The 23997-nt window shown below is 38.0% G+C and overlaps 2 protein-coding genes across 6 annotated transcripts; both read right to left on the bottom strand.

Moving 5' to 3' along the window:
• Window positions 1-5944: 5944 nt before the first annotated feature.
• Window positions 5945-11695, bottom strand: LOC311098097 (proteinase-activated receptor 1-like). Of its 4 annotated transcripts, none has more exons than XM_084138178.1 (4): window positions 10588-11695; window positions 9932-10009; window positions 9429-9557; window positions 5945-8106 (listed from the first exon to the last, which is right to left on the bottom strand). In XM_084138178.1, exons 1-4 carry the CDS (start codon window positions 10649-10651, stop codon window positions 6983-6985), a joined length of 1395 nt encoding a protein of 464 aa, XP_083994304.1. In that variant the 5' UTR covers window positions 10652-11695; the 3' UTR covers window positions 5945-6982. The 4 variants fall into 4 exon arrangements, with proteins under 4 accessions (XP_083994304.1, XP_083994305.1, XP_083994307.1 ...); XM_084138179.1 differs by having other exon boundaries at window positions 9429-9551; XM_084138181.1 differs by lacking the exon at window positions 9932-10009 and having other exon boundaries at window positions 9429-9551; window positions 10588-11694.
• Window positions 11696-16164: 4469 nt separating this feature from the next.
• Window positions 16165-20990, bottom strand: LOC311098093 (proteinase-activated receptor 1-like). 2 transcript variants are annotated; one of them, XM_084138172.1, is made up of 3 exons: window positions 20797-20990; window positions 19680-19772; window positions 16165-17357 (listed from the first exon to the last, which is right to left on the bottom strand). In XM_084138172.1, exons 1-3 carry the CDS (start codon window positions 20858-20860, stop codon window positions 16273-16275), a joined length of 1242 nt encoding a protein of 413 aa, XP_083994298.1. In that variant the 5' UTR covers window positions 20861-20990; the 3' UTR covers window positions 16165-16272. The 2 variants fall into 2 exon arrangements, with proteins under 2 accessions (XP_083994298.1, XP_083994299.1); XM_084138173.1 differs by having other exon boundaries at window positions 16165-17677; window positions 18071-19772; window positions 20797-20964.
• Between the last annotated feature and the right edge of the window lie 3007 nt (window positions 20991-23997).

Here is a 23997-nt window from a genome sequence, read left to right as displayed (position 1 = left end):
TTTTGGCTTGTTCTTTCACAACCAGGAATACGGGGGGGAGTATGGCTACCGAGCCCACAGCCCTCTCCTCGGACAGCACGTCATATACGCATTTATTCTATCTGACTTATTTGTGTGAACTCGTGAAATCTCATATACGCATTTATTCTATCTGACTTATTTGTAAGTGTGAACTCGTGAAATCTCAATTCTCCAGCGGCAGTCATCTTTGTTGTAAACTAATTCAAATCAAGCGCTCTTTGGTGACGTGGGTGATTACGTAACCGCAGATCATCTGTCCATCATCGATTAAAGCCCGCCCTGGCAATTTTTTATTGGCTCGGCCTTCTGGGAGCCGAGCATAATTACTCCTCAACGGATTGAGTCCAGACCGAACTTCCTGACCAAAAAATTTTGTGGGCGGGGTTCGGGCTGGCACCCAGGCTAAAGATACTGCAGCATACCCAGAAATATTTGAAGAGCTTGCATGTCTTCTGGTGGAGGTAACTGAACTACAGCTCTCACCTTCTCTTCATCTGGTTTCAGTCCTTCTGCTGTCAGCACATGACCAATATACTTCATTTGTGATGTTCTGATTTGACATTTCTTTTTGTTCAGCTTGAGGTTGTACTCTCTTGTCCTCTGGAGCAGTTTTCTCAGTCTGGCATCATGCTCTTGTACGGTTTCACCCCAAACTAGCAAATCATCCACAATGTTTATAACACCATCCAGATCTTCAATCTGTGCAATAGTTCTTTGGAATACCTCAGATGCTGACAATATAATACAGGAATCTGTATCTTCCTATGGGCGTGTTGAATCTACACAACTTGGAACTGTCATTGTCCAATTTAATCTGCCAGAACCCTTGGTTGGCATCAAGCACAGAAAAATTTGCATTTGGCATATTACACAAGACTTCTTCTACCGTGAGTAGTGGGTAGTGTTCACGTTTAATTGCCTTGTTTAAATCTTGTGGGTCGAGACATGTACAATTTTTTTTCTGGCTTGACAATCGTCACCATGCTACTCACCCAAACAGTTGGATCTGTTTGTCTTGCAATGACATTCCTCTGTTCCATCCTGTGCAATTCTTCTATTATCTTTTCTTTCAGTGCAACAGGAACTTTCCGTGGAGCATGTACGACAGGCTTTAATGTTGGATCAACTTGAATGTGATGATATCCTGGCATGCATCCTAGACCACTGAAAAGATCTTCATACTGTTTCAGAATTTCATCATCATCAACAGGCACTTCATGCATCTTTTTTTATCATCCCTAATGCTTGACGTGGATCTTCCTAGAATCGCAGGTGCATCTCTTTCAACAATCTGGAACTGAATCTTGTGTTTTTTACTGACGTTAGCTGTTTCTGTCCCAATGGCGACATGTGGTGTCCAGAGTAACTTGCAGGTAGATTTACTCAGGTTCTCCGTTATACCCAATGAATTGTACATTTTCAATGAGAGCACATTACATTCTGCAGCACTGTCCAACTTAAATTTCACTTTCTTGTCTCTTATCTTTAGCCATTCAGACCACTTTTCTTTTTCTTCTCGTGTTTCTGTGGTGACAGCTTGAATACTTTTCACTTTGTTTCTTTGAACGTCCACCATGCCCAGGAACATATTTGTCAGCTTCCTCTGTCTGTTCAAGCGTGTGCATCTTTCTTGGCTATTTACGCTCAATTCTGCACATTTTTACGAAGTGATTCTTTTTGCTGCATAGCCTGCACGTTTGACCATAGGCGGGACATTTTCTCACCCGCGATGTGTAGAAATGTGGCGCACTGCACTTTTTCAGTTTTTTCTGCAATGCCGCTAGCCGTCAGGAACAAGTCGAATTTTTGAATCCAAATCTTACAGTTTTTGGCTAGATTTCCTTGTAGACAGGCTCGTTGGTGGCTGTAACTGTGCCATTCTTCTTTCTTTGCACTTAACTTGTATGTAATATCGTTTGTTTTACTTAAATCAGACGGACACGCAGGTTGCTTCTGAACTCTATGCTTCTTTTATCCCTCCGCTACATGTTACGTTGAATTTGTATTTTGAATAGGTTCTTTGAAATGAACCGACTCGATAAAGTGTCGATGCCAGGATGTGCTTTATAATATTCACATTTCAATTCACATTTATTTATAGTGGTTTTTACAATATGCCTATATTGTCAAAGCAGATTTACACACACACACAAAAAAATGCATGTGTCTACATTACAATTTAGTGATCTGTTATCAGAGGTATAAGTCAGGTGACTTTGTCCAAGTTATGTATTTCAGAAATGTACAGCTATACAAATCACGAAGTTAGCCAACAATTTATATTAAACAATATATTAATTTAAGGCAGAAAAGTGAGCTCATTGACGTAGTGAAGACATGTTGTTATAACAATTGATTAGAATATATAGACAATTTACATTAATGCATTTTGATTCAGCGTTTGTATCATCCATAGATGTAAAAAAATAGGTATCATCTGAAGTTCTCACAGGAGTTGTAATCATCTCTTCACAGGTGTTGGGCATCTGAAGTCTTCATAAGAAGCTGGATCCAAACTCGAGCTGACTTCCACCCTGTCCAAATACTCACACTTGCGGTCTTTGCACTTGACCACGTGTCTACTTGCATGACGTATATTTCCTGTATTTGGCCCAAGTGTTCAAGTAGACTGAACTGAACTGAACTGAACACTGCAATTGTGTGTAGAACTTTTGATTACCCGATGGGACACACTTAGTCTTGCAAAAAAAATGCAAGTGTTTACAGAGCTTGTTTTATATTATTTTCATTTTTGCATTTTAAAATAAACTTCTAAATGTCTGTTCAGTATTCCGACTTCTAAACGTTTGTCCCTATGTAACTAGAGTACAATTGTGGCGTTTCTAATTAAGTGATGAGAAGCAGTTCCAAATGTTGTACAAAATACATATACCCTACTCATCAGGTGAAACACATTATGTTTTACTTCCAAATTATATGTAATTTCTAATTAATTTAATTTACAGTGGAATGTTTTCCTCGACATCTTGCGATTTCGGGGCACGTGATCTGATAAAGTACAAGGTTATGAGATGCATTATATGAATATATGGCTAAAGAGATGTGTCTTTAATCTAGATTTGAACTGGGAGAGTGAGTCTGAGACACGAACATTCTCAGGAAGGCTCCAGAGTTTAGATGAGAAAACGCTCTCCCTCCTTTAGTGGACTTGGATATTCTAGGTTCAACCAAAAGTCCAGAGTTTTGTGAGTTTTGTAAAGATCATGATGAATTTAGGGCGGGCCTTATAGGTCAGTAGCAATACTTTGTAATCGATATGGAACTTAATAGGTAACCAGTGTAGAGATGATAAAATTGCTGTTATATGATCATATTTTCTTGACCTGATAAGAATTCTAGCAGCTTCATTTTGGACTAATTGTCGCTTGTTTATTGAAGATGCAGGACAATCAACTAATGCATTACAGTAATCTAGTCTAGAGGTCATGAATGCATGAACTAGCTTTTCTGCATCAGAAACAGTTTTGTTTAGATAGCATCCCTTACAGAACAAAAATATATGGGAATATACTGCAAAATATAATGCTTATATTTTTCAAAATACTGCAATATATGCATTGACCATGTATGGCTATAATAATGAATATAACATATTTATAAATGAAGACAAAAATAGCATTACATGTAATATTCACAAAGTTTTATCCTTTATTGTGGACATATATTGCACATACATTGTGGGGACATGACCAGAGCAAAGTTATTGACTTCAGAAAAAGAATAACAAATCAATAACATAAACAAAGGTGACCCTCCTCACGGAGGTTCCTCACCAGAACTGACTGAACAGACAAAATAAATTATTTTATACTGAAAGGTTCAACCATTTCATATTAATAGGGAATTGAAATAACATGTACACATACATACATAAACTTAAATGAAAATAACATTCAAAATACATTAAATTTTACAAGGAAAGAAATACAAATAAATAAACAATACATTTCTACATAATATCAAAATAAACACAATAAAACAATGAAACAATGACCCCCCTGCTCACACTAGGAAATGGACTATGCCTAAACTACCCAGAATTATTTGGGATGACATAAAATGAGGAACAGGAAGGCCGCACTTCCTCTTAAACCCCACTGAAACCATGCTGCAGCCGTGAACCCAGATGTTGAAAATGGGGGTGTAAACTAATATAGTTGATGTAAATTCTAAATAAAGAAAACAAAGAGTATTATGTCATTTGTCTAATGTGCACCTTAGAAAAAGTTACCAAACTCATATTTAACCAAACAATGAGAAACAAACAAACATTCATGCAAAAAATATAAACCAAACAAACACAGGTCATACAGCAATCAGGGGTAACTTATGACATCGTCACATATATAAATGTGAATGTATGTTCTCACACACACACACACACACACACACACACACACACACACACACACACACACACACACATATAAATACACACACACACACACACACACACACACACACACATATATATACACACACACACACATTCACAGAATGAGTTACAACAGATTTCTAGTTCCCAGCATGCTCTGCTTCTGACTGTTAAAGGAGATCAAATGTTAAAATTAACCATTATTTAATGTGTTTGGCTCAATATTAATATGGGGGGAGATCTGTTAGTGTTTAATGCTCTATTATTTTTTTATTTAAAAGGTTTCCTGGTATGCCTGAGTTTTGGGGGTTTGTGCTGAAGAGTAGAGACTGTGGTTTGTTTGACGATTGGCTGAATAATAGCTTGCCATGCAGATTTTTATTTATTTATTTTAAAAGTAATGGTTGTGCACTTCTCATCAATAATATCGTGGTTAAATACTTTAGTATATGCAGATGTGCTTGTGCTATTGTCAACTGGCTTAAAAAATGAAACATTTAAGATGTAAATAATAATAAAAAAAAGAAGAAATAAATTACACTACATTTTTAAGTGTGTTTATGTTGCATGAGTAAATATATCTGCTATAAATTACACATGCAGTACCATATCTGATATCACATCTATACATTATGAAGTCTATTACTGAATATAAAATTACATTCATTATGATATATTAATAAATATATTTGTCACATATTTTTCAATATATGAAAAGCAGGAATTCCTTACTGTTATTCAATATAATGTACTATATTAGCACAATATATTATTCTGTATATTTTGAAATTTACTGTTAAAACCTTTTAATTTATTAATCATTCATATATGGGAAATATATGTTCGTTCCGTACAGGGATGTTCTGTAGCTTTATAGTGATGTTTCTGAGGTGGAAGAACGAAGAAGGCTGTTTTTAACATATGAAATATGATAACGTCATTATTTTTCGATATACCTTGACGTTTCAGTGACTACTATAGTTAGATAACCCTCATCATATTGTAGCACAAAGTTGTTGGATAGGCTATATGTGTTTTAATATCGCCATAGAGGAATAAGCACAGCTTCTGTGAAAGCAATCACATCAATATATTATTGGCTTCAGATAATAATATTGGATGATAAGCTTACCAGCTTTAATCACATTATTGAAAATTGCAGGGTATATCGTAATCGATAAAAATATTATTTATGGAGAGCGTCGATATTAAACCTTATGTTTTCACATGTCTGTTTGTGTGAGTTAACAACAGGCCACACTGGATAAACGTCTGGATATCACCATCTAATAGATTTTTTTTTTCACTTCCTCTGTGAGCCTCCATGTGAAGAACAAGAAATACACTCCACCCATACATTTCACAGGTTTCTGATAATAATATTACCATTTTTAATCCCATTTTAATCCCATTTTTTTACTCGTTAGGCAAATATTTTGATTTAAGAAAGAATGATTTCATGGATGACATTAGTTTCATTAAGAAACAGAGGGACAGTGTCAACACAATTATATACATATTTAAAAATGTTTGAAATACAGTCGTTTATTAGCACTGTAAAATAACATTCAGATCTGAGAATAGTTATCTCTATGGAATAGGGAAGTTATGCTTATCTGTACAAGAGATAAATAAAATGCAACAGAAAAAATGAAGGAACTGAGAAAAGTACATTATATACAATAGGTGCTTCAATACAATATGACATAGGGGAGACCATAGTGCAAGATTTTACACCTTTTACTCCAAATAATATTTCACACAATAGTTCATTAACTTGACAGTTTTGAGAACAGAATAAAAAATGTGAGAAAATAATATCGAAAAAAATTAAATAAGCTTGTTTGACAACTAGCCCCTATATTGTAAGTGTGTGTGTGTGTGTGTGTGAAACTTTTTTGATTTAGATGAAGTAGGTGCTTAACTTTCAGAAAATGTTGACAAAATATTAAAAGATGAACATAAAATATGATCTGTTTTATTATATATTAATTTCAAATGTACAAGTATATTCATTTTCTTGCAATCAAATAGATGTAAAAGTATTAAATAAATGTTTCAAATATAACCTATTTGTTGAAAGTGCTGCTATTCAATGTTCTGTCCTGTTTTAGACTTATAGGGGTAGTTCATCCAAAAATGAAGATTATCATCATTTACGCACCCTCAAGTTGTTCTAAACTTGTGAGTTTCTTTGTTCTGTTGAACACACACACACACACACACAAAAAAGAGATAGTTTGAAGAATGTCTGTAACCAAACAGTTGCTGGTGCTCATTGACTTCCATGGAAAAAAAAATTGGTTTCAGATATTCTTTAAAATATCTTCTTTTGTGTTCAACAGAGCAAAGAAATTCATTTTAGAATGAAGTTTAGAACGACTTGAGGGTGAGTAAACACCGGAAGGAAAATGGATCCTGCTTTATCATGAATCAGGATTTGTGGCCAGAAAGAGACTGTTTCAGATTCAATTTTCTGTCAGTGGCACAATGAGCAGCAGTATAAAAAAGTATACAAAGTATACAGTTGTTGAAACAAAAAGTTAAAACAATTTTCTGAATAATTCAAGTATTTACACTAACACTAGCCTGACTATACTTATAATTCACGAAAGAGGATCCTGTCTGAGTGTTTGTGTTTGATAGTTTAGTTTTCGCTCTTCTCCACCAAAACACAGATCTGATCTTCTGTCTGGACTGAGACGAGCCGTAGTAGAACAGAAGAGGGTCCAGGAAAACACTTGCACTCCCAAAACACACAGCCAACAGGTAAGCAGCATATGATGAATCTCCCTCCCCTCCAGTAGCTAAAAGAACACAGTGGTACAACAGGATGCCATTGGTTGGAGCGAAACACACCACAAACTCCATCAGCACAGTAATAGCCATAATCACAGCTTTCCTTCGTTTTTCTGAGAGTGATGATGGTTTTGCTAATTGATTAGACTTGCCACTGAGCACATATATTATGATAAAGTAGCTCACTAAGGTGACAATGAGTGGCACAAAGTAGTAGAGGCAGGAGAGGATGGAGAACAGGTACATGTATAGCTGATCTGTAGGGTCGTCATGGAAAAGCACATCGTGGCAAGTGACGCCCACACCCCTAATCTCTACCGTTTGTGTCATTGAGAGAAGTGGCACCGTACCAGCGAGCGCCAGCAGCCAGACCAGCACACATACACACGTGGCTTTCCTTGCACTCCTCCAGGTTAGAGAGGCGATGGGAAGCGCCACAGCCAGAAGTCTGTCCACACTCATGCACATCATCAGCAGTATGGAGCAGTACATGTAGCAGTAGTAAGCAGCACTGAGCACACGACACGCCACCTCACCGAACACCCAATCTGAAGCGTTCAGCTGGTAGTGGATCTTCAGAGGCAGCAGCAGGGTGAAGAGCAGGTCCACACACGCCAGGTTAGACATGTAGATCACAGCTGGTTTCTTCACTCGAATCCTACAGGTGAAAGTCACCAAGGCCAAAGCGTTCAGGGGCAAACTAATGAGGATGATGAAGATGTAGAACGAGGGCATGACGCGTGTGACCATCAAGCCTTTGAGGAAGAGAACAGTCTCTTCTGAGACGACGAATATCTCCAGGAATGTGGTCCGGTTGCATTTTGCTGCATTCAGATCAGTGTCGTTACATGGATGTACAACGTGTCCAGCAAAACTTAAAAAAACGTTCTCTGTAACCGAAAACAACACCATCAGTGACATCTCTTATAACATCAGTAGACAACTGAACATGACTAAGAGGTTTTAATGAAGAATCAGAGTCAAAACAAACACAAGTACAGTGGCCGAGAGAGCTCAACACGCAGCAACTGAAGAAAACACATGCAAATAGAAAAACACCTGCAAATTAAGAAAACATCTTCATCAGTTTCACAACACATGTGTGCTCCAAATACTCACAACACAACCAAATACAGAAACGCGCTGCAAAAGTTCACAACACAAACAAATACAGAAACGCGCTGCAAACAGGACAGAACACAACGGAAATGTTTCCGGGGAACACAATAAGTGACGGACCCGGCTGGGACGCGCTTACAGCTGTCTACTTTTATTATTATTATTTTTTTTGCAAAACATACAGAGATGACACGTTTATGACATACAACTTTGTATACAATATACAAAATGTATTTACAATATGTTCAATGTCACAAGAATACTAAAAAGAACAATGAGCTGAAGACTAAAATAAATAAATAAATAAAGATAGAGAAAAAGAACATGTGGGAAAGACATTAATCTATACATCAGTTACATTGTACACATTTTGTCATTTTATGTTAAAATAAGTTTCATAAGAAATGTTAGAATGCAGCTAAGGTCCAAATATGAGACGGCAAGTTTTAAAGTTGAGACACTCACACACAGATATAACGCATATTTTAAAAACTTTGTTGTATAAAATGTATATTTATTTGCAACAGTTATGTTAACAGCAATAATACTATATTTCTGGTAAGAACAGCTATTCAGCTGATGGACACGCGCTGCGTTGTCATGGGAACATCCCAGGTGAAAATAATGAGGAAATTACGTTGTCTTTCGTTGCTTAGACATTCTCTGGTTGCTCCCTTCATCAACATGGCACACAAGTGCCCCTCTCCCTCCAAAGTGCCCAATTCAAGGGCTCTGCAGTCTGCCCTTTTAAGAGAGTAGGGCATAGGTAATGCTCACGAGCAATAAGCACGTCCCAGCCGTCCGTCCGTCACTTATTGGGTTCCCCGGAAACATTTCCGTTGTGTTCTGTCCTATTTGCAGCGCATTTCTGTATTTGGTTGTGTTGTAAACTTTTGCAGCGCGTTTCTGTATTTGGTTGTGTTGTGAGTATTTGGAGCACACATGTGTTGTGAAACTGATGAAGATGTTTTCTTAATTTGCGGGTGTTTTTTCTATTTGCATGTGTTTTCTTCAGTTGCAGCGCGTTGAGCTCTCTCGGCCACCGTACACAAGGCCATTTCCTTCATTGTAAAAGTGTTGTTGGCTTTTGTACCTCCACGGGTTTCATTTGAAGTCGAGGAAGAGTTGGGTAATGTCTCATCCATATTGAAGTCAATCGGTTCATCGGTTTGGGCTATATAGACATGATTAACAGCAAAACTGTGTCCAGATGGGGCTGTAACTAAACACAGAACCATCAGTGATAGCTCTCGCTGCCAGACAAATAAATTATCATTTGTATAATTTGATAAGTTAGTCCTAGCTAAATGCAAACAGCCATTTTCTTTATAGATCTCTCTACTCTAAGAGCAGCCTTCTTCAGCCTATTGTAGAAATATTAATTAAAGTTCAATACAAACTTATGGACTTTCGTTGAAAAAAAAAATATTTGTCCAATGTAAAAAGCAGTGAGTATAGAAATAATAATATACTAATACTTTATTTATGCCGATTCAGAGTTGTAAGGGCAAACAGTTATTTCTTAAGACTGGTCTTGTCCGGCTGCTCTTAGGTCAAAAGTAGAGACATTATTTAGAGGATCTCTTGATACTATACCTCTGGGTTTCTCATGATCTGGTGGATAAACTGGATTAACAGTTACTGCAGTATCAGCTAAACTGTATTCAGCACTGACTGTAATCAAACATACAAAAAAAAACAAAAAAACACTACTAGGATACAGGAAAAACGACCACGTGATCTCGATAAAGGCTGAAATGACTCCCAGCCAATACAAACAGGACGCTTCCTAGGAATTCTGTGAACAGCCTCTCTATTTGGCGATACGCCTGGAAGGATTAAGTTTGAGTATAAATTTAAATGACAAGTTATTGGTTGATACTGGTGTTTTGGAACATTTATAGATGCTTTTAGCTGGTCTAAGATAGTCTTTGTAAAAAAATACAGCTTGACCACTTACTCTTATTTTTTTCCCCTTAAAGTTTTCTTAAGAGCCTGGAGTAATGCTGGCACTTTGCTTTCACAGCTTAATTAATTCATTTATTTATTTATTTTAATATGTAAAAATAGCCCCATTATGGACTGACCATAAATTCGGGGGTTTTAAACAGTTATTTCAGATATAAATAGTACTCTGTTTTAGTATCACTCTTTTTTAATTAACCTAAAAGTTATAAAGTATAGCCTATATACACAACAGCAAAAATATACAACATTTTTTGAAAATCATAAGCTCATTTTCTTGAACTTACCGTTAAAGATGGCAGTGCATGTGTGCGCATTTAGAATTAAAAACAAGATAGTTTGGATTTCCATGATGTGTGAACTATTGTCCGTTTCTAGAACAAAAAGTGAATTTTAGTACGAAAAAAACAAGCTCTTCAAACTGAAGAAACGAAATGTTGCTTTGAGAATCAAACTCGCGCGTGAAGTCTTCAGTCGCCGCCGTCTGAACAGTTCTGTGGCTCGAGCGAGGATGTGCGTTACAATGTGGTGACATCACGGATCCTACGTCCCATATGGCTGTTTTTATAAAATCCACACAGTGTGTTTGACTGTCCCACAGCGCCCCTGGGAAAGTAGGCTGTCACTTACACTTTACAGTTCAACATAGACAGACAGACAGACAGACAGACAGACGCTTACACCAGTAACTCAAATACACATATTTATAATTATACAAAAAATTGGAGCACCTCTATGGGGATAAATCGATGCCAAAACCATTGAAAATGGACAGACTAAAAGTCACAGATAGATATTACAACTTGTAAACACAAAACACAATCTACAAATAGATTAAAAATCCGCAAACAAAGTCCTCGTGATCCGCAAATGTAAAACAAGATCTACAAATAGATACAAAGTCCTCAAACAAACTCTTTGTGATCCACAAATATAAAGCATGATCTACTAAAATATTAAAAATCCACAAATAAACACATCCTGATTCACAAATATAAATCAGTGACTTGTACTTGAAAACCAGAATTTGAATGAATGTAAAGTGACTTGTTTACAGGTGAAGATCATGTTCTGTTTGGGCCCGCCCACAGAAATGACTGGGCCCCTGAAAAGGTCCAGTGAATGGGCCCTCCCCAAATCTGCTATAGGCTACTCATATCATGCGTGTGCTCTCTCTCTCTCTCTCTCTCTCCTACATTAACACATACATTTAACTGAGAGAGACTTAGGGGCGCAACTACCCAGTGTCAAAAGGGTATGCAGCAACAATTTTGCTGTCACTGAGTGACAAAACAAAACAAAACAAAAAAAACAACAAATAAATAAGTGTGCCATGTAATGAGTGAGTAGGAACGAGTGAGAGTTAAAGGGTTAGTTCACCCAAAAATGAAAATTCTGTCAGTAATTACTCACCCTCATGTTGTTCCAACCGCGTAAGACCTTCGTTCATCTTCGGAACACAAATTAAGATATTTTTGATGAAATCTGAGAGCTGATCACTTCTCCATAGGCTGCTAGGTGACCGAAACTTGCTGGCCCAGAAAATTTATTAAAGAGATCGTTAATATAGTCCAAGTGACTACAGTGGCTCAATCTTAAGTATATCAAGCGACGAGAATACTTTCTGTGCGCAAAAACAAACAAAAATAACGACTTTATTCCACTATTCATTTCCTTCTCTCTGGGCCTCTAGTTGGTTCACGTAGTGTTTTTGCGCAGCGCGTCTGTTACACGTCACCACGTAGGCTCACTATTGGCCGACGCTGGTCATGTGTGTGATGCGTGATGACGTGTAACACAGACGCGCTGCGCAAAAACACTACGAGGCCCAGAGAGAAGGAAATGAATAGTGGAATAAAGTCGTTATTTTTGTTTGTTTGTGCGCACAAAAAGTATTCTCGTCGCTTGATATACTTAAGATTAAGCCACTGTAGTCACTTGGACTATATTAACGATCTCTTTAATAACTTTTCTGGGCCAGCAAGTTTCGGTCACCTAGCAGCCTATGGACAAGTGATCCAGCACTCAGATTTCATCAAAAATATCTTAATTTATGTTCCGAAGATGAACGAAGGTCTTACGCGGTTGGAACAACATGAGGGTGAGTAATTACTGACAGAATTTTCATTTTTGGGTGAACTAACCCTTTAATAGATGAAATAAGTAAAAAAATGTCATTTACTAATACATTTGAACTATACTCCACAGTGATGAATCAAATAAATAAATAAATAAATAAATAAATAAAAACTGCATTGCCATAGCAATACCAGTGTTTCTTACAGGATTTTTGGTAAAGCTGTGGTGAGTGGACCTCTGTACCTCTAGGGGGGTAGGGGGGTTGGGGGGCACCCCCTGTAAGAAAATTTTGTGCTTTTTAATGTTAAATTCATCAATCTGGTGCACTTTGAGAGTTCAAAATTAAAAACTCCAACCCATATTCAGTGTGCAAATTAAAAATTAAAACCTCTTTTAGTTATAGTGTCTGTCTACATTACACTATGATAATAGTTATAATATTAATCCTATGATATAATAGCCATATATTGTAAAACAAATGCACTGAAAAATAAAGGAAACTTTCATAATTAGTTTTCTATACTTGAAAGAGTATATTTCTATACTTCACATTAAAGATGTGATTGGGCCAGCCCAGTGACCATCAAGAAAAGAACCGGTACTATACGGTTATCTGGACCATACGATGGCCTACCCCTAACCCCGCCCCTAAACCTACCCGTCACTGGTCCGAATAACCGTATAGTTCCAAAGAACCAATGGGCCGCTGTTTCTACTTGTTTCATGGGCCGGTGTTTCAGAAAAAAAACTAACGCTGACTTTTTTTGACCAATGCATTACACCGGCACTAACCCAGCGCCGCCGATTAAGCAAAACAAAACAAAACGAATGTACAGTTTTATGGGCCGTTAAGACAAAAAAAGAAAAAAAAGGATGGGATGCATTTTTTCTCACTTTCAACAATTAATGGTGCTATTTTGGTTCAAAATAAAATATGGTAACTTTTGCTTATATTTAGGATGAACATAATTATAGCTGGACTGCATGGGCCCCCTCTAGCGGCTGAGCCCCAGAAAACGTTCCCCTTTATCCCCCCTTATGGACGGCCCTGTGTAGATTGTGTCACATTTGTTTTCAGAATTCTGACTGTGGTAAGGTTCAACGTTGTTACAGAAAGGAAGGAAGAAGACAGGGGTCGGCGAGGGTCCGTGTAACGCTTCACAATTCAGTTTTCAGACCATACAATGCAAATGCAAAAATGCAAAATTGAAACCAGACATTCTTTTTTTCTTGTTTTTCCAGTACATTATCAATGGATATTTGCCTTTTTCTCCCCTTTTTCAATTTTACTTTTGCTAAATTGTGACTTCAGAAACAAACATTCGAATAAATGAAATCTAACCGATTTTCTATTTTTCCATTTTTCGTCTTGTAATTTGCGCCGTGGGCGGTACCATTAGCATGGGGGTGTGGCCGTGGACTAACTTTACTATCATTTCATTGATGTAACTGCTTTATTTACACTGCATGCACGTTTGAGGAGAAGTTTAAAAGACGGAACACAGGACGACATTTTTCACCCGAAGTGCCATCATTATTATTATTCTGTGCTAAATTATAAGGCAGTCTCGGACCGACCATCGGGAGCAGCCGGGAAAAGTGAAATCCCGGTGGCCTGGGTATGATTTGGCACATTGCCCTATTTGTATTGACCTTATTAATAAAAATACTACCAAGCGAAAATATAGAAAAAAAGCTTTTTTTTTTTTGTTAGGTTTTTAGCTCTCGTTTGTAATAGCATACAATACAATAAAGATGCAGATGTTTTCACTATAGCGGGCATTGTTCGTTACCACGGCATCCGCTTGAGCTTCTGTGTGCTTTAGCTCTACACCGCTTCTCGTTCCCGTAAAATGGCATTAAATCTAGCACAGTTGTAGAACTCTAGTCTGTTCATTACAATAGAAGCAGTTCGCCAGGATATGAGCATGAGGCGATACTAGGCTATAGTTAACTATGGTGCTGCAAATCAAGAGCAATAATATTTATTTATTTTCAATAAATAAACAGAAATACCTTGCTACGTTTGGCACATTGCCCAGCTTGTTTTTTATTTATTTATTCGAGCACATTAAATTCGCCATTCGATAATGAATCAGCACTATAGACATTTTACATGGTACAGTCTGTACCATGTAAAATATATATTATATTATATTAATTATATTATATTATATTATATTATATTATATTATATTATATTATATATTAATAAAATAAAGTAAGAATGAATAGGTAAATACAAACAAGGGCAATGTGCCAAATCATACCCAGGCCACCGGGATTTCACTTTTCCCGGCTGCTCCCGATGGTCGGTCCGAGACTGCCTTATAATTTAGCACAGAATAATAATAATGATGGCACTTCGGGTGAAAAATGTCGTCCTGTGTTCCGTCTTTTAAACTTCTCCTCAAACGTGCATGCAGTGTAAATAAAGCAGTTACATCAATGAAATGATAGTAAAGTTAGTCCACGGCCACACCCCCGTACTAATGGTACCGCCCACGGCGCAAATTACAAGACGAAAAATGGAAAAATAGAAAATCGGTTAGATTTAATTTATTCGAATGTTTGTTTCTGAAGTCACAATTTAGCAAAAGTAAAATTGAAAAAGGGGAGAAAAAGGCAAATATCCATTGATAATGTACTGGAAAAACAAGAAAAATTAATGTCTGGTTTCAATTTTGCATTTTTGCATTTGCATTGTATGGTCTGAAAACTGAATTGTGAAGCGTTACACGGACCGGCGAGACTGGGACACTCGTTTTTATTTATAGAAAAAGCTCAAAACAAAAGGGTGCGCACGGAGCGCGTTCACCATGCTTCAAGCACAGCATAAATAAAACAACAATCCAGATTATACTTCGTTGGTCTCTCCGTGAAAGCAGCAGCAGCAGCACGAGGTCCCAGTCCAACTCTCTCTCCCTCTCTCGCAATCCCGCCATTTTATATCCGGTCTCTCCACGCCAATTACTGCAATCAGACACAGGTGTGCATCATCTGCACTTGACCTACTTACTCACCGCTCGGCTCCCTCCTCTCTCTCCCGCTACAGACTTCGCAAAACCACGCCCCCCTCGCCACACTGACACTATTGTTTCGCTGTTGTGACAAAATAATGCCATAATCATTGAAAATGAAGACTATGAGTCAAAAATGCATATTACAATTTGTAAACACAAAACAAGATCTACAAATAAATTTAAAATCTGCAAACAAACTCCTCATAATCTGCAAATGTAAAACACAATCTGTAAATAGATTCCAAATCTGCAAACACTTGTTGTTTGCGGAAGTAGCTAAACTTTAACTAAGTGTGATTCACTCACACACACACACACACACACACACTCATGCTGCTGATTCTCGCCATACTTCCGTTGCCAATATGCGCGCGCATACGTCATCATTGTGTACAAACAGTAAAAGGGTCTATACTCAAGCTGTTGATTGAAAGATTAGATTGGCTCACTCCTCCCTAACTTACGTTTAGGAACTTCATTTATATAAATGCTTTGTCAGAATTCAGCAACATATGAGTGTTATTGGTGAAAGAAACATTGACTAGATATTTGGCATTTTTTATTATCAGGAAGTAAAACTTAGCAGTACTAAATATCTATGACTAGACAAGCTTTGCATGATCTTTCTTTACACAAGACTTTACACAGTTTATTGAAATGAATCAAAACTGAACTGGCTTAAGCTGGATAATGCTTTTAAAGCTGCTTTACAGCAGAATGAACCTTCCACCACAGATAAACAGGATATATAATATAATATAATATAATATAATATAATATAATATAATATAATATAATATAATATAATATAATATAATATATAGAAACTGGAAAACCACATTCCTGATCTGTTTTTTTTTTTTTTTAATGTTACACTTTACTGCAAGCCTGGGTTTGGTTGAAAGCTGTGTATTTTGTCTGCGTGTTACTTGGTGTGTTTGGCTTTTTTGCCTTTTCCCTCTTCAACACAGATCTGATCTGCTGTCTGCACTGAGACGAGCCGTAGTAGTACAGAAGAGGGTCCAGGAAAACACTTGCACTCCCAAAACACACAGCTAACAGGTAAACAGCATATGATGAATCGCCCTCCCCACTGTTTCCTCCAGTAGCTAAACGAACACAGTGGTACAACAGGATGCCATTGGTTGGAGCGAAACACAACACAAACTCCATCAGCACAGTGATAGCCGTAATCACAGCTCTCCTTCGGTTGCCTGAAGATGATGATGTTGCTAGAGATTCAGACTTTGCACTGAGCACATATATTATGGTAAAGTAGCTCACTAAGGTGACAACCAGTGGCAAGAAGAAGTAGAGGCAGGAGAGGATGGAGAACAGGTACACATAATTCTGTGTTTGATACAGCGCATCATGACAAGTGACACCCACATCCCTAATCTCTACCGTTTGTGTCATTGAGAGAAGTGGCACCGTACCAGCGAGCGCCAGCAGCCAGACCAGCACACATACACACGTGGCTTTCCTTGCACTCCTCCAGGTTAGAGAGGCGATGGGAAGCGCCACAGCCAGCAGTCTGTCCACACTCATGCACATCATCAGCAGTATGGAGCAGTACATGTAGCAGTAGTAAGCAGCACTGAGCACACGACACGCCACCTCACCGAACACCCAATCTGAAGCGTTCAGCTGGTAGTGGATCTTCAGAGGCAGCAGCAGGGTGAAGAGCAGGTCCACACACGCCAGGTTAGACATGTAGATCACAGCTGGTTTCTTCACTCGAATCCTACAGGTGAAAGTCACCAAGGCCAAAGCGTTCAGGGGCAAACTAATGAGGATGATGAAGATGTAGAACGAGGGCATGACGCGTGTGACCATCAAGCCTTTGAGAAAGACAGCAGCCTCTTCTGAGATGGACATTGAGGAACAGTTGAGCTCTGCTTGGTCTGGAGTAAAAATAGGGTCTTCTTTAGCATAAAAACTGCCAACGCTGAAATCTGTAGATGAAAATACAAAAACACAACACCATTAGTGAAAGTTCACACAACCTGGGTGTTTCTTTTCTTTCATGAGGCCCCTCATCAAAAAAGTGTCCTCATATTTTGATACCATTATGAATATATGGACATAAATTTATCTTACCCTGCAGTAGAGTCATTCACAATCTGAATGGAATAAAGTGCCTTCATCACTGACAAACAATAATGACATGGCCGGGAAACATTGCTCTGCACCATTTCATTGTTTAGACAGAGACATTGCCAAATGTACAGCAGAGAGCGCTGAGGACCTTCTCTCATTGCCTTATGTGGTTTGTCTAAGGCCCCGTTTACACGTACATGGTTATTTTGAGAAACGGAGACATTTCCCTTCGTTTGCACCCTTCGTTTACACGCAAACGGAGGATTCGCCAATGAAACCGATTCTTTCTAAAAACTCCGGCCAGAGTGGAGATTTTGAAAATCTTCGTTTGCACGTTTGCATGTAAACAGAGAAAAACGGAGTTTTAGGCAGCGACGTCACAGAATGTGACTATTTTCGGGATTCTGATTGGCTAAGGTGGGCTTGAGCTTCTCGTTACACTGCCACCTACAGGTTTGGCATGCTCTTGACAGCATATACACAGGTTTGTGTGCACGATGTTATTTTTGAAAACGAAGAGGGGAGAAATGTCCGTTTATGAAAATAGCCATCCACGTGTAAACGTAGCCTAATATTGTTATGTGGGTGCATGCAACATCTCTTGAATTATCAAGCGTAGCGTTAGTTCTGGCAGGTGACGTTAGTCAAGCTCGCATCAGCTGACCCTCAGCTGATCCACATCTACCTATAGGAATACGACACCTATCACCATATACATATATAAGCTCCTTCAGTATTATCAGCAGCTATCGCGTTTCTCAGGAGCTAATTACCCTCCTCCATCCCCAGCTCCTCCTCTCGCCCAGTCAGGATTTGACATTCTGATTCCCCTTGAATCAGAATAATTATCAAATAATGTTGTACTTTAAAATCTTGAATTAAATATATTTGCAAATTTTCATGTTGGTTCTGTTCTGTTTACCCCAAGGGGGGTTATTGCTGCTCTCCCTGCTCTTATCCATGCTAGGCTGCATGGATGCGCAGGGAGTTCTCGCCCAGAACGGAACCATACCGCCAATCCAAACTGTATGCTAATTGTCAATCATATTTGACGGTAGTGGTCCTGACAGAACTTGAATAACAGCTTTTTTGATTACAGCTATTTTTTACAATGCATCTGATACCATACCATGGTTCAGCTATAGGTGAGACCGGGGATGAAAGTAACACCTTTTGTTTGAGCATTGGTAACTCAATGGTTGTTTGTGGTAGATCTCTCAAAAATGTATACATGTTAGCCACATTTGTTTACTACAAATATAACTTACTTGGACATGTGCTACACAATCACAGATTATGTTAGTTCATTTCAAACATAAATAGTTCCATTGTTACAACCTACCCCACTACTCGGGTGAATTGTGAACCCACAGATTGGGGATAGATGTAACAATTAGAGCTAATTTTCTGAAACAAGATCCACACAATTTAAATGTATGCAATGACATCACTGAAGAACAAAGAATAATCAGTTTTGAATAAATAAGTGAACAATTTAAAGTGACAAAAAACATTGTATTCTGTTACTTTTATTATTTTGCACAAAAACAACTACATTTGAGTGTCTGTACAGTATTCATGTCACAGTTCAGTCACTAGGCCTATATGTTGCCATCCACCTATTTGTATGTGAATTTTTCAAAAAAAAAAAAAAAATACTGGATGGAAATGCCAAGATGATTTTTTATGGTTAATGCATACATCCGGCACATAACATACGATAAAGACGGAAGTTAAAATGTGTGTTCGAAGCGCAATAGAAAAAAACTCATTGGTTCTTTTGCATCATGCATGCACATTTGTTTACCATATTAATGCACTGTGTGTTGATCATTGTTTATATGTGAATAAAAGCTTAAAATAAATTCTGTTCATCATGGAAAGTGATCGTGTCTCTAAACAAGATTGGATGGATTGTTTTTACAATGCCTTTAATGACCTTTTTGGATCGTCCATCTTTTTGGTTGCATGGATTTTCAAAGGAGGGACATAAACTTCTCAGGTTTCATTACAAATATATTATTTTGTGTTTTAAAGATGAATGAAAATCTTATGGTGTGCATGAAGGTGAGTCAATTCTAAAAGAATGATAATTTTCAGGTGAACAGTCATAGATTTCAGTAGGGTACAGTACAGGTCTGGTTTGATTTCACCCAGATCGGTGCCGTTATACTCACTTGATTCGGGATCTTCCCAATTATAAAGTCCATCAGAATGGTTGTTGTAGTCTATTGGATCATCAGCCTCTTCAAAGCTGCTTACATGACTCTCTGAAACCAAACATGACAAAACACTATCAGTGATAGCACGCAAGCTACTAAAAGCAAAAGGCCTAGATTAAGATGTCCAGCTAATTAATTTCCTGCGAGCACTATTAGCAGCCCATCTCTTAACAATCTGATCTCTGTCATTGCCATTAAGATTCATGGATAAAACAGAAAAGAAAATCTCTCAGACATGCATGCACATAGAAAGCATTGCTAAGAGTCCAGTGCCCGCAGGAAACAGCCATATGATGCAGAGGGAACAGATGCAGTAATTGGCCCTAAATGCAATGAAGGCCCACTTATGCAAAACATAATGTCAGAAAGAACCTAATGACATAACAGAAACACATTACAACTTAACTTGCATAAAAAGGGCAACTAGCATGCGATATTACTGTATTTTTAAGAATGTTGGTAAACTAACAGTTTTTGTAACCATTGACTTTCATTGTATGGACCTTTCTCAAAATATCTTCTTTATGTGTTTGTTGCAAAGATGAAAGACAGGCATACAGGTTATCAATAACATGAAGGTGAGTAAATGATTACAGAATTTTCCTTTTTGGGTTCCCTTAAATGTGTTGTTTAACCTATCTATATTAACCTGTGAACATATAAATTGTTTTGCTGTGATTTTTTGTACCATGTTATTATCGTATATGAAGTTAATATGGTAATTGGAGTACCATGAAAATACCATAGTATATGAAAATACAAATTATTCAGCAGCATATATATTAAAACCCCATGGTAAATGGTTCTGCCACAGTACTTTTTTTGCAACAAGAGAAATAACACAATCTGGATTAATGTAGAAAAATAGCAAATGTGTAAATTTTAAGCCATCACACCATTTAAATCTGAAATTTAAATGGTTACCATTTAATTGGTTAAATTTAAACCGAAAGCTTCCAATATGATGCAATCAAGGTTTCACTCAACTATTTGCATAATTAAAACAAAAAAATACTAAAATTAAAAGTCAAACTTCTTTCTTGCACAACTGGACTGATGTAAGCCTACTTACCGTTAAAGGTAACAGTGGATGCATGCATAAGTGTAAATGAAAGCAAGATAGTTTTGACCTCCATGAGTAGCTTCCGATTAGGGGTCACTTGAAAAACAATCAAATGAAAAACAAGGAATCTCTATATTGACAGCGCTTCTTCACTCTCTGAGTGCTCATCTCTTCTGTGGAGATGCTATGATTTGTATTTGGTGACATCACTGGACCCACCAACCTTAGTTGAGCCATTCTGCTGCTATTATACAACATACAGAGTGCATGAGAAATCATGCTGTAATTCACAGACATTGCAGCACACAATGAGCAATAGATGGACCACGATGGTTAATTTGGGCATTTGCTCTTAAGCTCAAACATTTGTTTAGACACTAGGCTATTTATTATGGTTGTGGCTAGGGCTGCACGATTTGGGGACAATGTCATATTGCGATTATTGAGCAATGCGATTGCGATATAATAAACAAATGGTTTCATGAGTCAGCTTGCTTGGTTCTCTAGGAAGTTGCACACAGTGATAATGCTGAAATGTGTGTTTCTCAACTCAAACTACCAACAACAACTAAATGCACAGTGTTTTCGAATTAAAATAATATTTGTTTTACAAAATTAAATAATGACATCACTCCAGCAATGCAGCAACTTCATCTGATCTCCCACCTATGGAGCAGAGAGAGAGTGAATAAATGAAAATGGACCTGAAATTTACATTTGCATTACTGCAAACTTGTTATTGTCTCAATAGTACGATGGTATAAAATAAATGGAACAATAAATAAGCACATTTATGCTCATGAAAATAAGATATTTTGAATATTCTGTCCAGATAAGAAGGGACCTTTAAGCAGGATGTAACATATGCTTTGTATAAACTCAGTCTGTGGATCATTTTTGGCGTAAGTGTATTGTGATTGTCAAAACATTTGGTAACTAAACAGAATTTTGTTAAGTTTAGTGATAACGTGTCACAATGTTTACATGGTACAATGACTGGTAGGCTACTGTTTGTATTATTGCTTAAAACAAATTTCACGATTTCAATTCAAATCTTGAATTTGATTCCGATCTTGATTTAATATCGATTCATTTGGATATTAGGTACAGTATGTACATTTTTCGCAAAAAAAAAATAAAATCTCAACTAATGCTGTAAACATACAGAGAGTCCTATCAGCTGATATTATTATTAAAGGTTAAAAATAACAACTCAAATTAAATATAATGTGTTTTTTACTAGGCTAAAATAACAACGTTACAATATTTAATGATATAAGTAAAAATATAAAAAATACTTACTTATTTACTACTTATTTAAATAGTAAATATAACATTATGTGAATGAGATGTTCTCCAGCTGTTTTATTGACCTCTTTCCACGGTTGAAAAAAACTGATTGATCGATATTATGTATGAGGCATATGTAACGTAAGTTATGACTATAACTATGGATCTATGAGACCGAATGATGACCGTCACCACGGTCTTACCTTGAATGACGCCATTCTGCTAGCTCTCCTCGAGACCTAATGTAAACAATGTCAGATGACTGACCCCTAGTGGTTGGTTCCCTATAAAACATCCGGATGAACCGAACACTTCCTCTTGCCTGGAACGCCTCAGTTCATCCCGAGTGACAAGAAATGGTGACGGTCATCATTCGGTCTCATAGATCCATAGTTATAGTCATAACTTACGATCTATTTCGACCTCACTCAGACCGTCACCACGGTCTTACCTTGGATGACTAGTGCCATCAAGGTCACGAGGGAATGTATGCCTCTCCTTCTTCACATCCCTGCTTAGCGGCCGAGAGCAGAATTGTGGACCCAAGCGTAACTGGGTCCACCACATTGACCCTGTAATACCGGGCGAAGGTACAAGGTGAGCTCCATGATGCCGCTGCACATATGTCCGTTAGTGCCACCCACTTCAGTGCTGCCCAGGATGTGGCCAGACTCCTGGTAGAATGAGCTACCAGGCTCCCTGGGACTGGTAAGCTCTGACTGGAGTATGCGTGTACAATAGTGTCTACTATCCAATGTGATAGACGCTGTTTCGAGGCTGGTTTTCCGATACTTTTCTTATCAAAACACAAAAACAACTGAGTGTGTAAATGTTGTAACGACTGTGTCCGCTCAATGTATGTGCAAAGTGCTCGAACTGGACATAAGGTAGCAAGATCAAGTTCTGTACAAGAGAGATCAGGATCAGGTTGAAACGCTGCAAGTTCGATTACTTGATTGATCGTGCAAGTATTAAGAACTTTAGGCAGGAAAGCCGGGTTCGGCCAAAGAGAGACCCCTGAATAGTTTGCTTTCCATCTCAAACAGTCTTCACTTACTGTTAAAGAATGTAACTCACCCACTCTCTTTGCTGAACAGATAGCAAGGAGGAAATCTGTTTTCCACATCAGTGATTTAAGATCCGCTTGGGCCAATGGTTCAAATGGGGCTCTAGTCAATGACTGTAGAACCATGGGAAGATCCCAGGATGGTGATCTCAGCCTTTTTTCTGGATAGAGGCGATGTGCACCTTTGAGAAATTGAGTAACCAACATGTGTTTACCAACTGATAAACCTTCCACAATACTGTGGAAATGAGAAATAGCCGCCACATAAACTCTTACTGTGTTGACTTTTCTTCCTGAGTCTAAAAGTGACTGAAGAAAGCATAAAATAGAATCAAGACCACAATTCGTGGGGTCTAAGTTTTTGTCCTGACACCAGTTAGAGAACACACGCCACTTGCTCGAGTAGTTATCCCAAGTGGAAGGCGCTTTAGCATTGTTTATGGTTTTCCTTACTGCCTCCTCTAGCTGACAAGAGAGGGGCTCAGTAGGGGCCAAACCCAGAGTTGTAACGTGGCTGGGTTCGGGTGCCAGATCTGTCCCTCCACTTGAGAGAGAAGGTCTGTTCTGATTGGTAGTGGCCACGGATGGCCCTGTACCAAACGTTGGAGAAGTGGGAACCAATGTCTCTTTGGCCATTTCGGGGCGATCAGTAAGATCCTGCAATGTCCCAGATCCACCCGTTTGAGCACATGAGGAATCAATGGTAGGGGAGGAAAAGCGTATAATAAACCTCCCGGCCACTCGTGAGACAGTGCATCCAGTCCCAAAGGCCCACCTTGGCCACTCAGAGAGAACCACATCTTGCAATGGGTTGTCTCGGCTGATGCAAACAGATCGGTGTGGGCTCTTCCAAA

The sequence above is a fragment of the Abramis brama genome (genome assembly GCF_963993115.1).
Source record: "Abramis brama genome assembly, chromosome: 15".
In the NCBI taxonomy this organism is placed as follows: domain Eukaryota; kingdom Metazoa; phylum Chordata; class Actinopteri; order Cypriniformes; family Leuciscidae; genus Abramis; species Abramis brama.
Note: the sequence above shows the minus strand (reverse complement) of the source record. Positions and strands in the feature narration are given on the sequence as shown.

Bases quoted from the DNA above. Each gene is read 5' to 3' on its own strand.
- LOC311098097 (XM_084138178.1), bottom strand. From the start codon at position 10,651: ATGGAAATCCAAACTATCTTGTTTTTAATTCTAAATGCGCACACATGC. The intron at 9,558-9,931 runs GTATAGTATCAA...TTCTGTGTTTAG, and splicing joins AGATCATGAGAAACCCAGAG to TTACAGCCCCATCTGGACAC. The intron at 8,107-9,428 runs GTACAAAAGCCA...TTTCGGTTACAG, and splicing joins TTCAAATGAAACCCGTGGAG to AGAACGTTTTTTTAAGTTTT.
- LOC311098093 (XM_084138172.1), bottom strand. From the start codon at position 20,860: ATGGAGGTCAAAACTATCTTGCTTTCATTTACACTTATGCATGCATCC. The intron at 19,773-20,796 runs GTAAGTAGGCTT...GTTTGGTTTCAG, and splicing joins ATCCACTGTTACCTTTAACG to AGAGTCATGTAAGCAGCTTT. The intron at 17,358-19,679 runs GTGAGTATAACG...TTTCATCTACAG, and splicing joins TTGGGAAGATCCCGAATCAA to ATTTCAGCGTTGGCAGTTTT.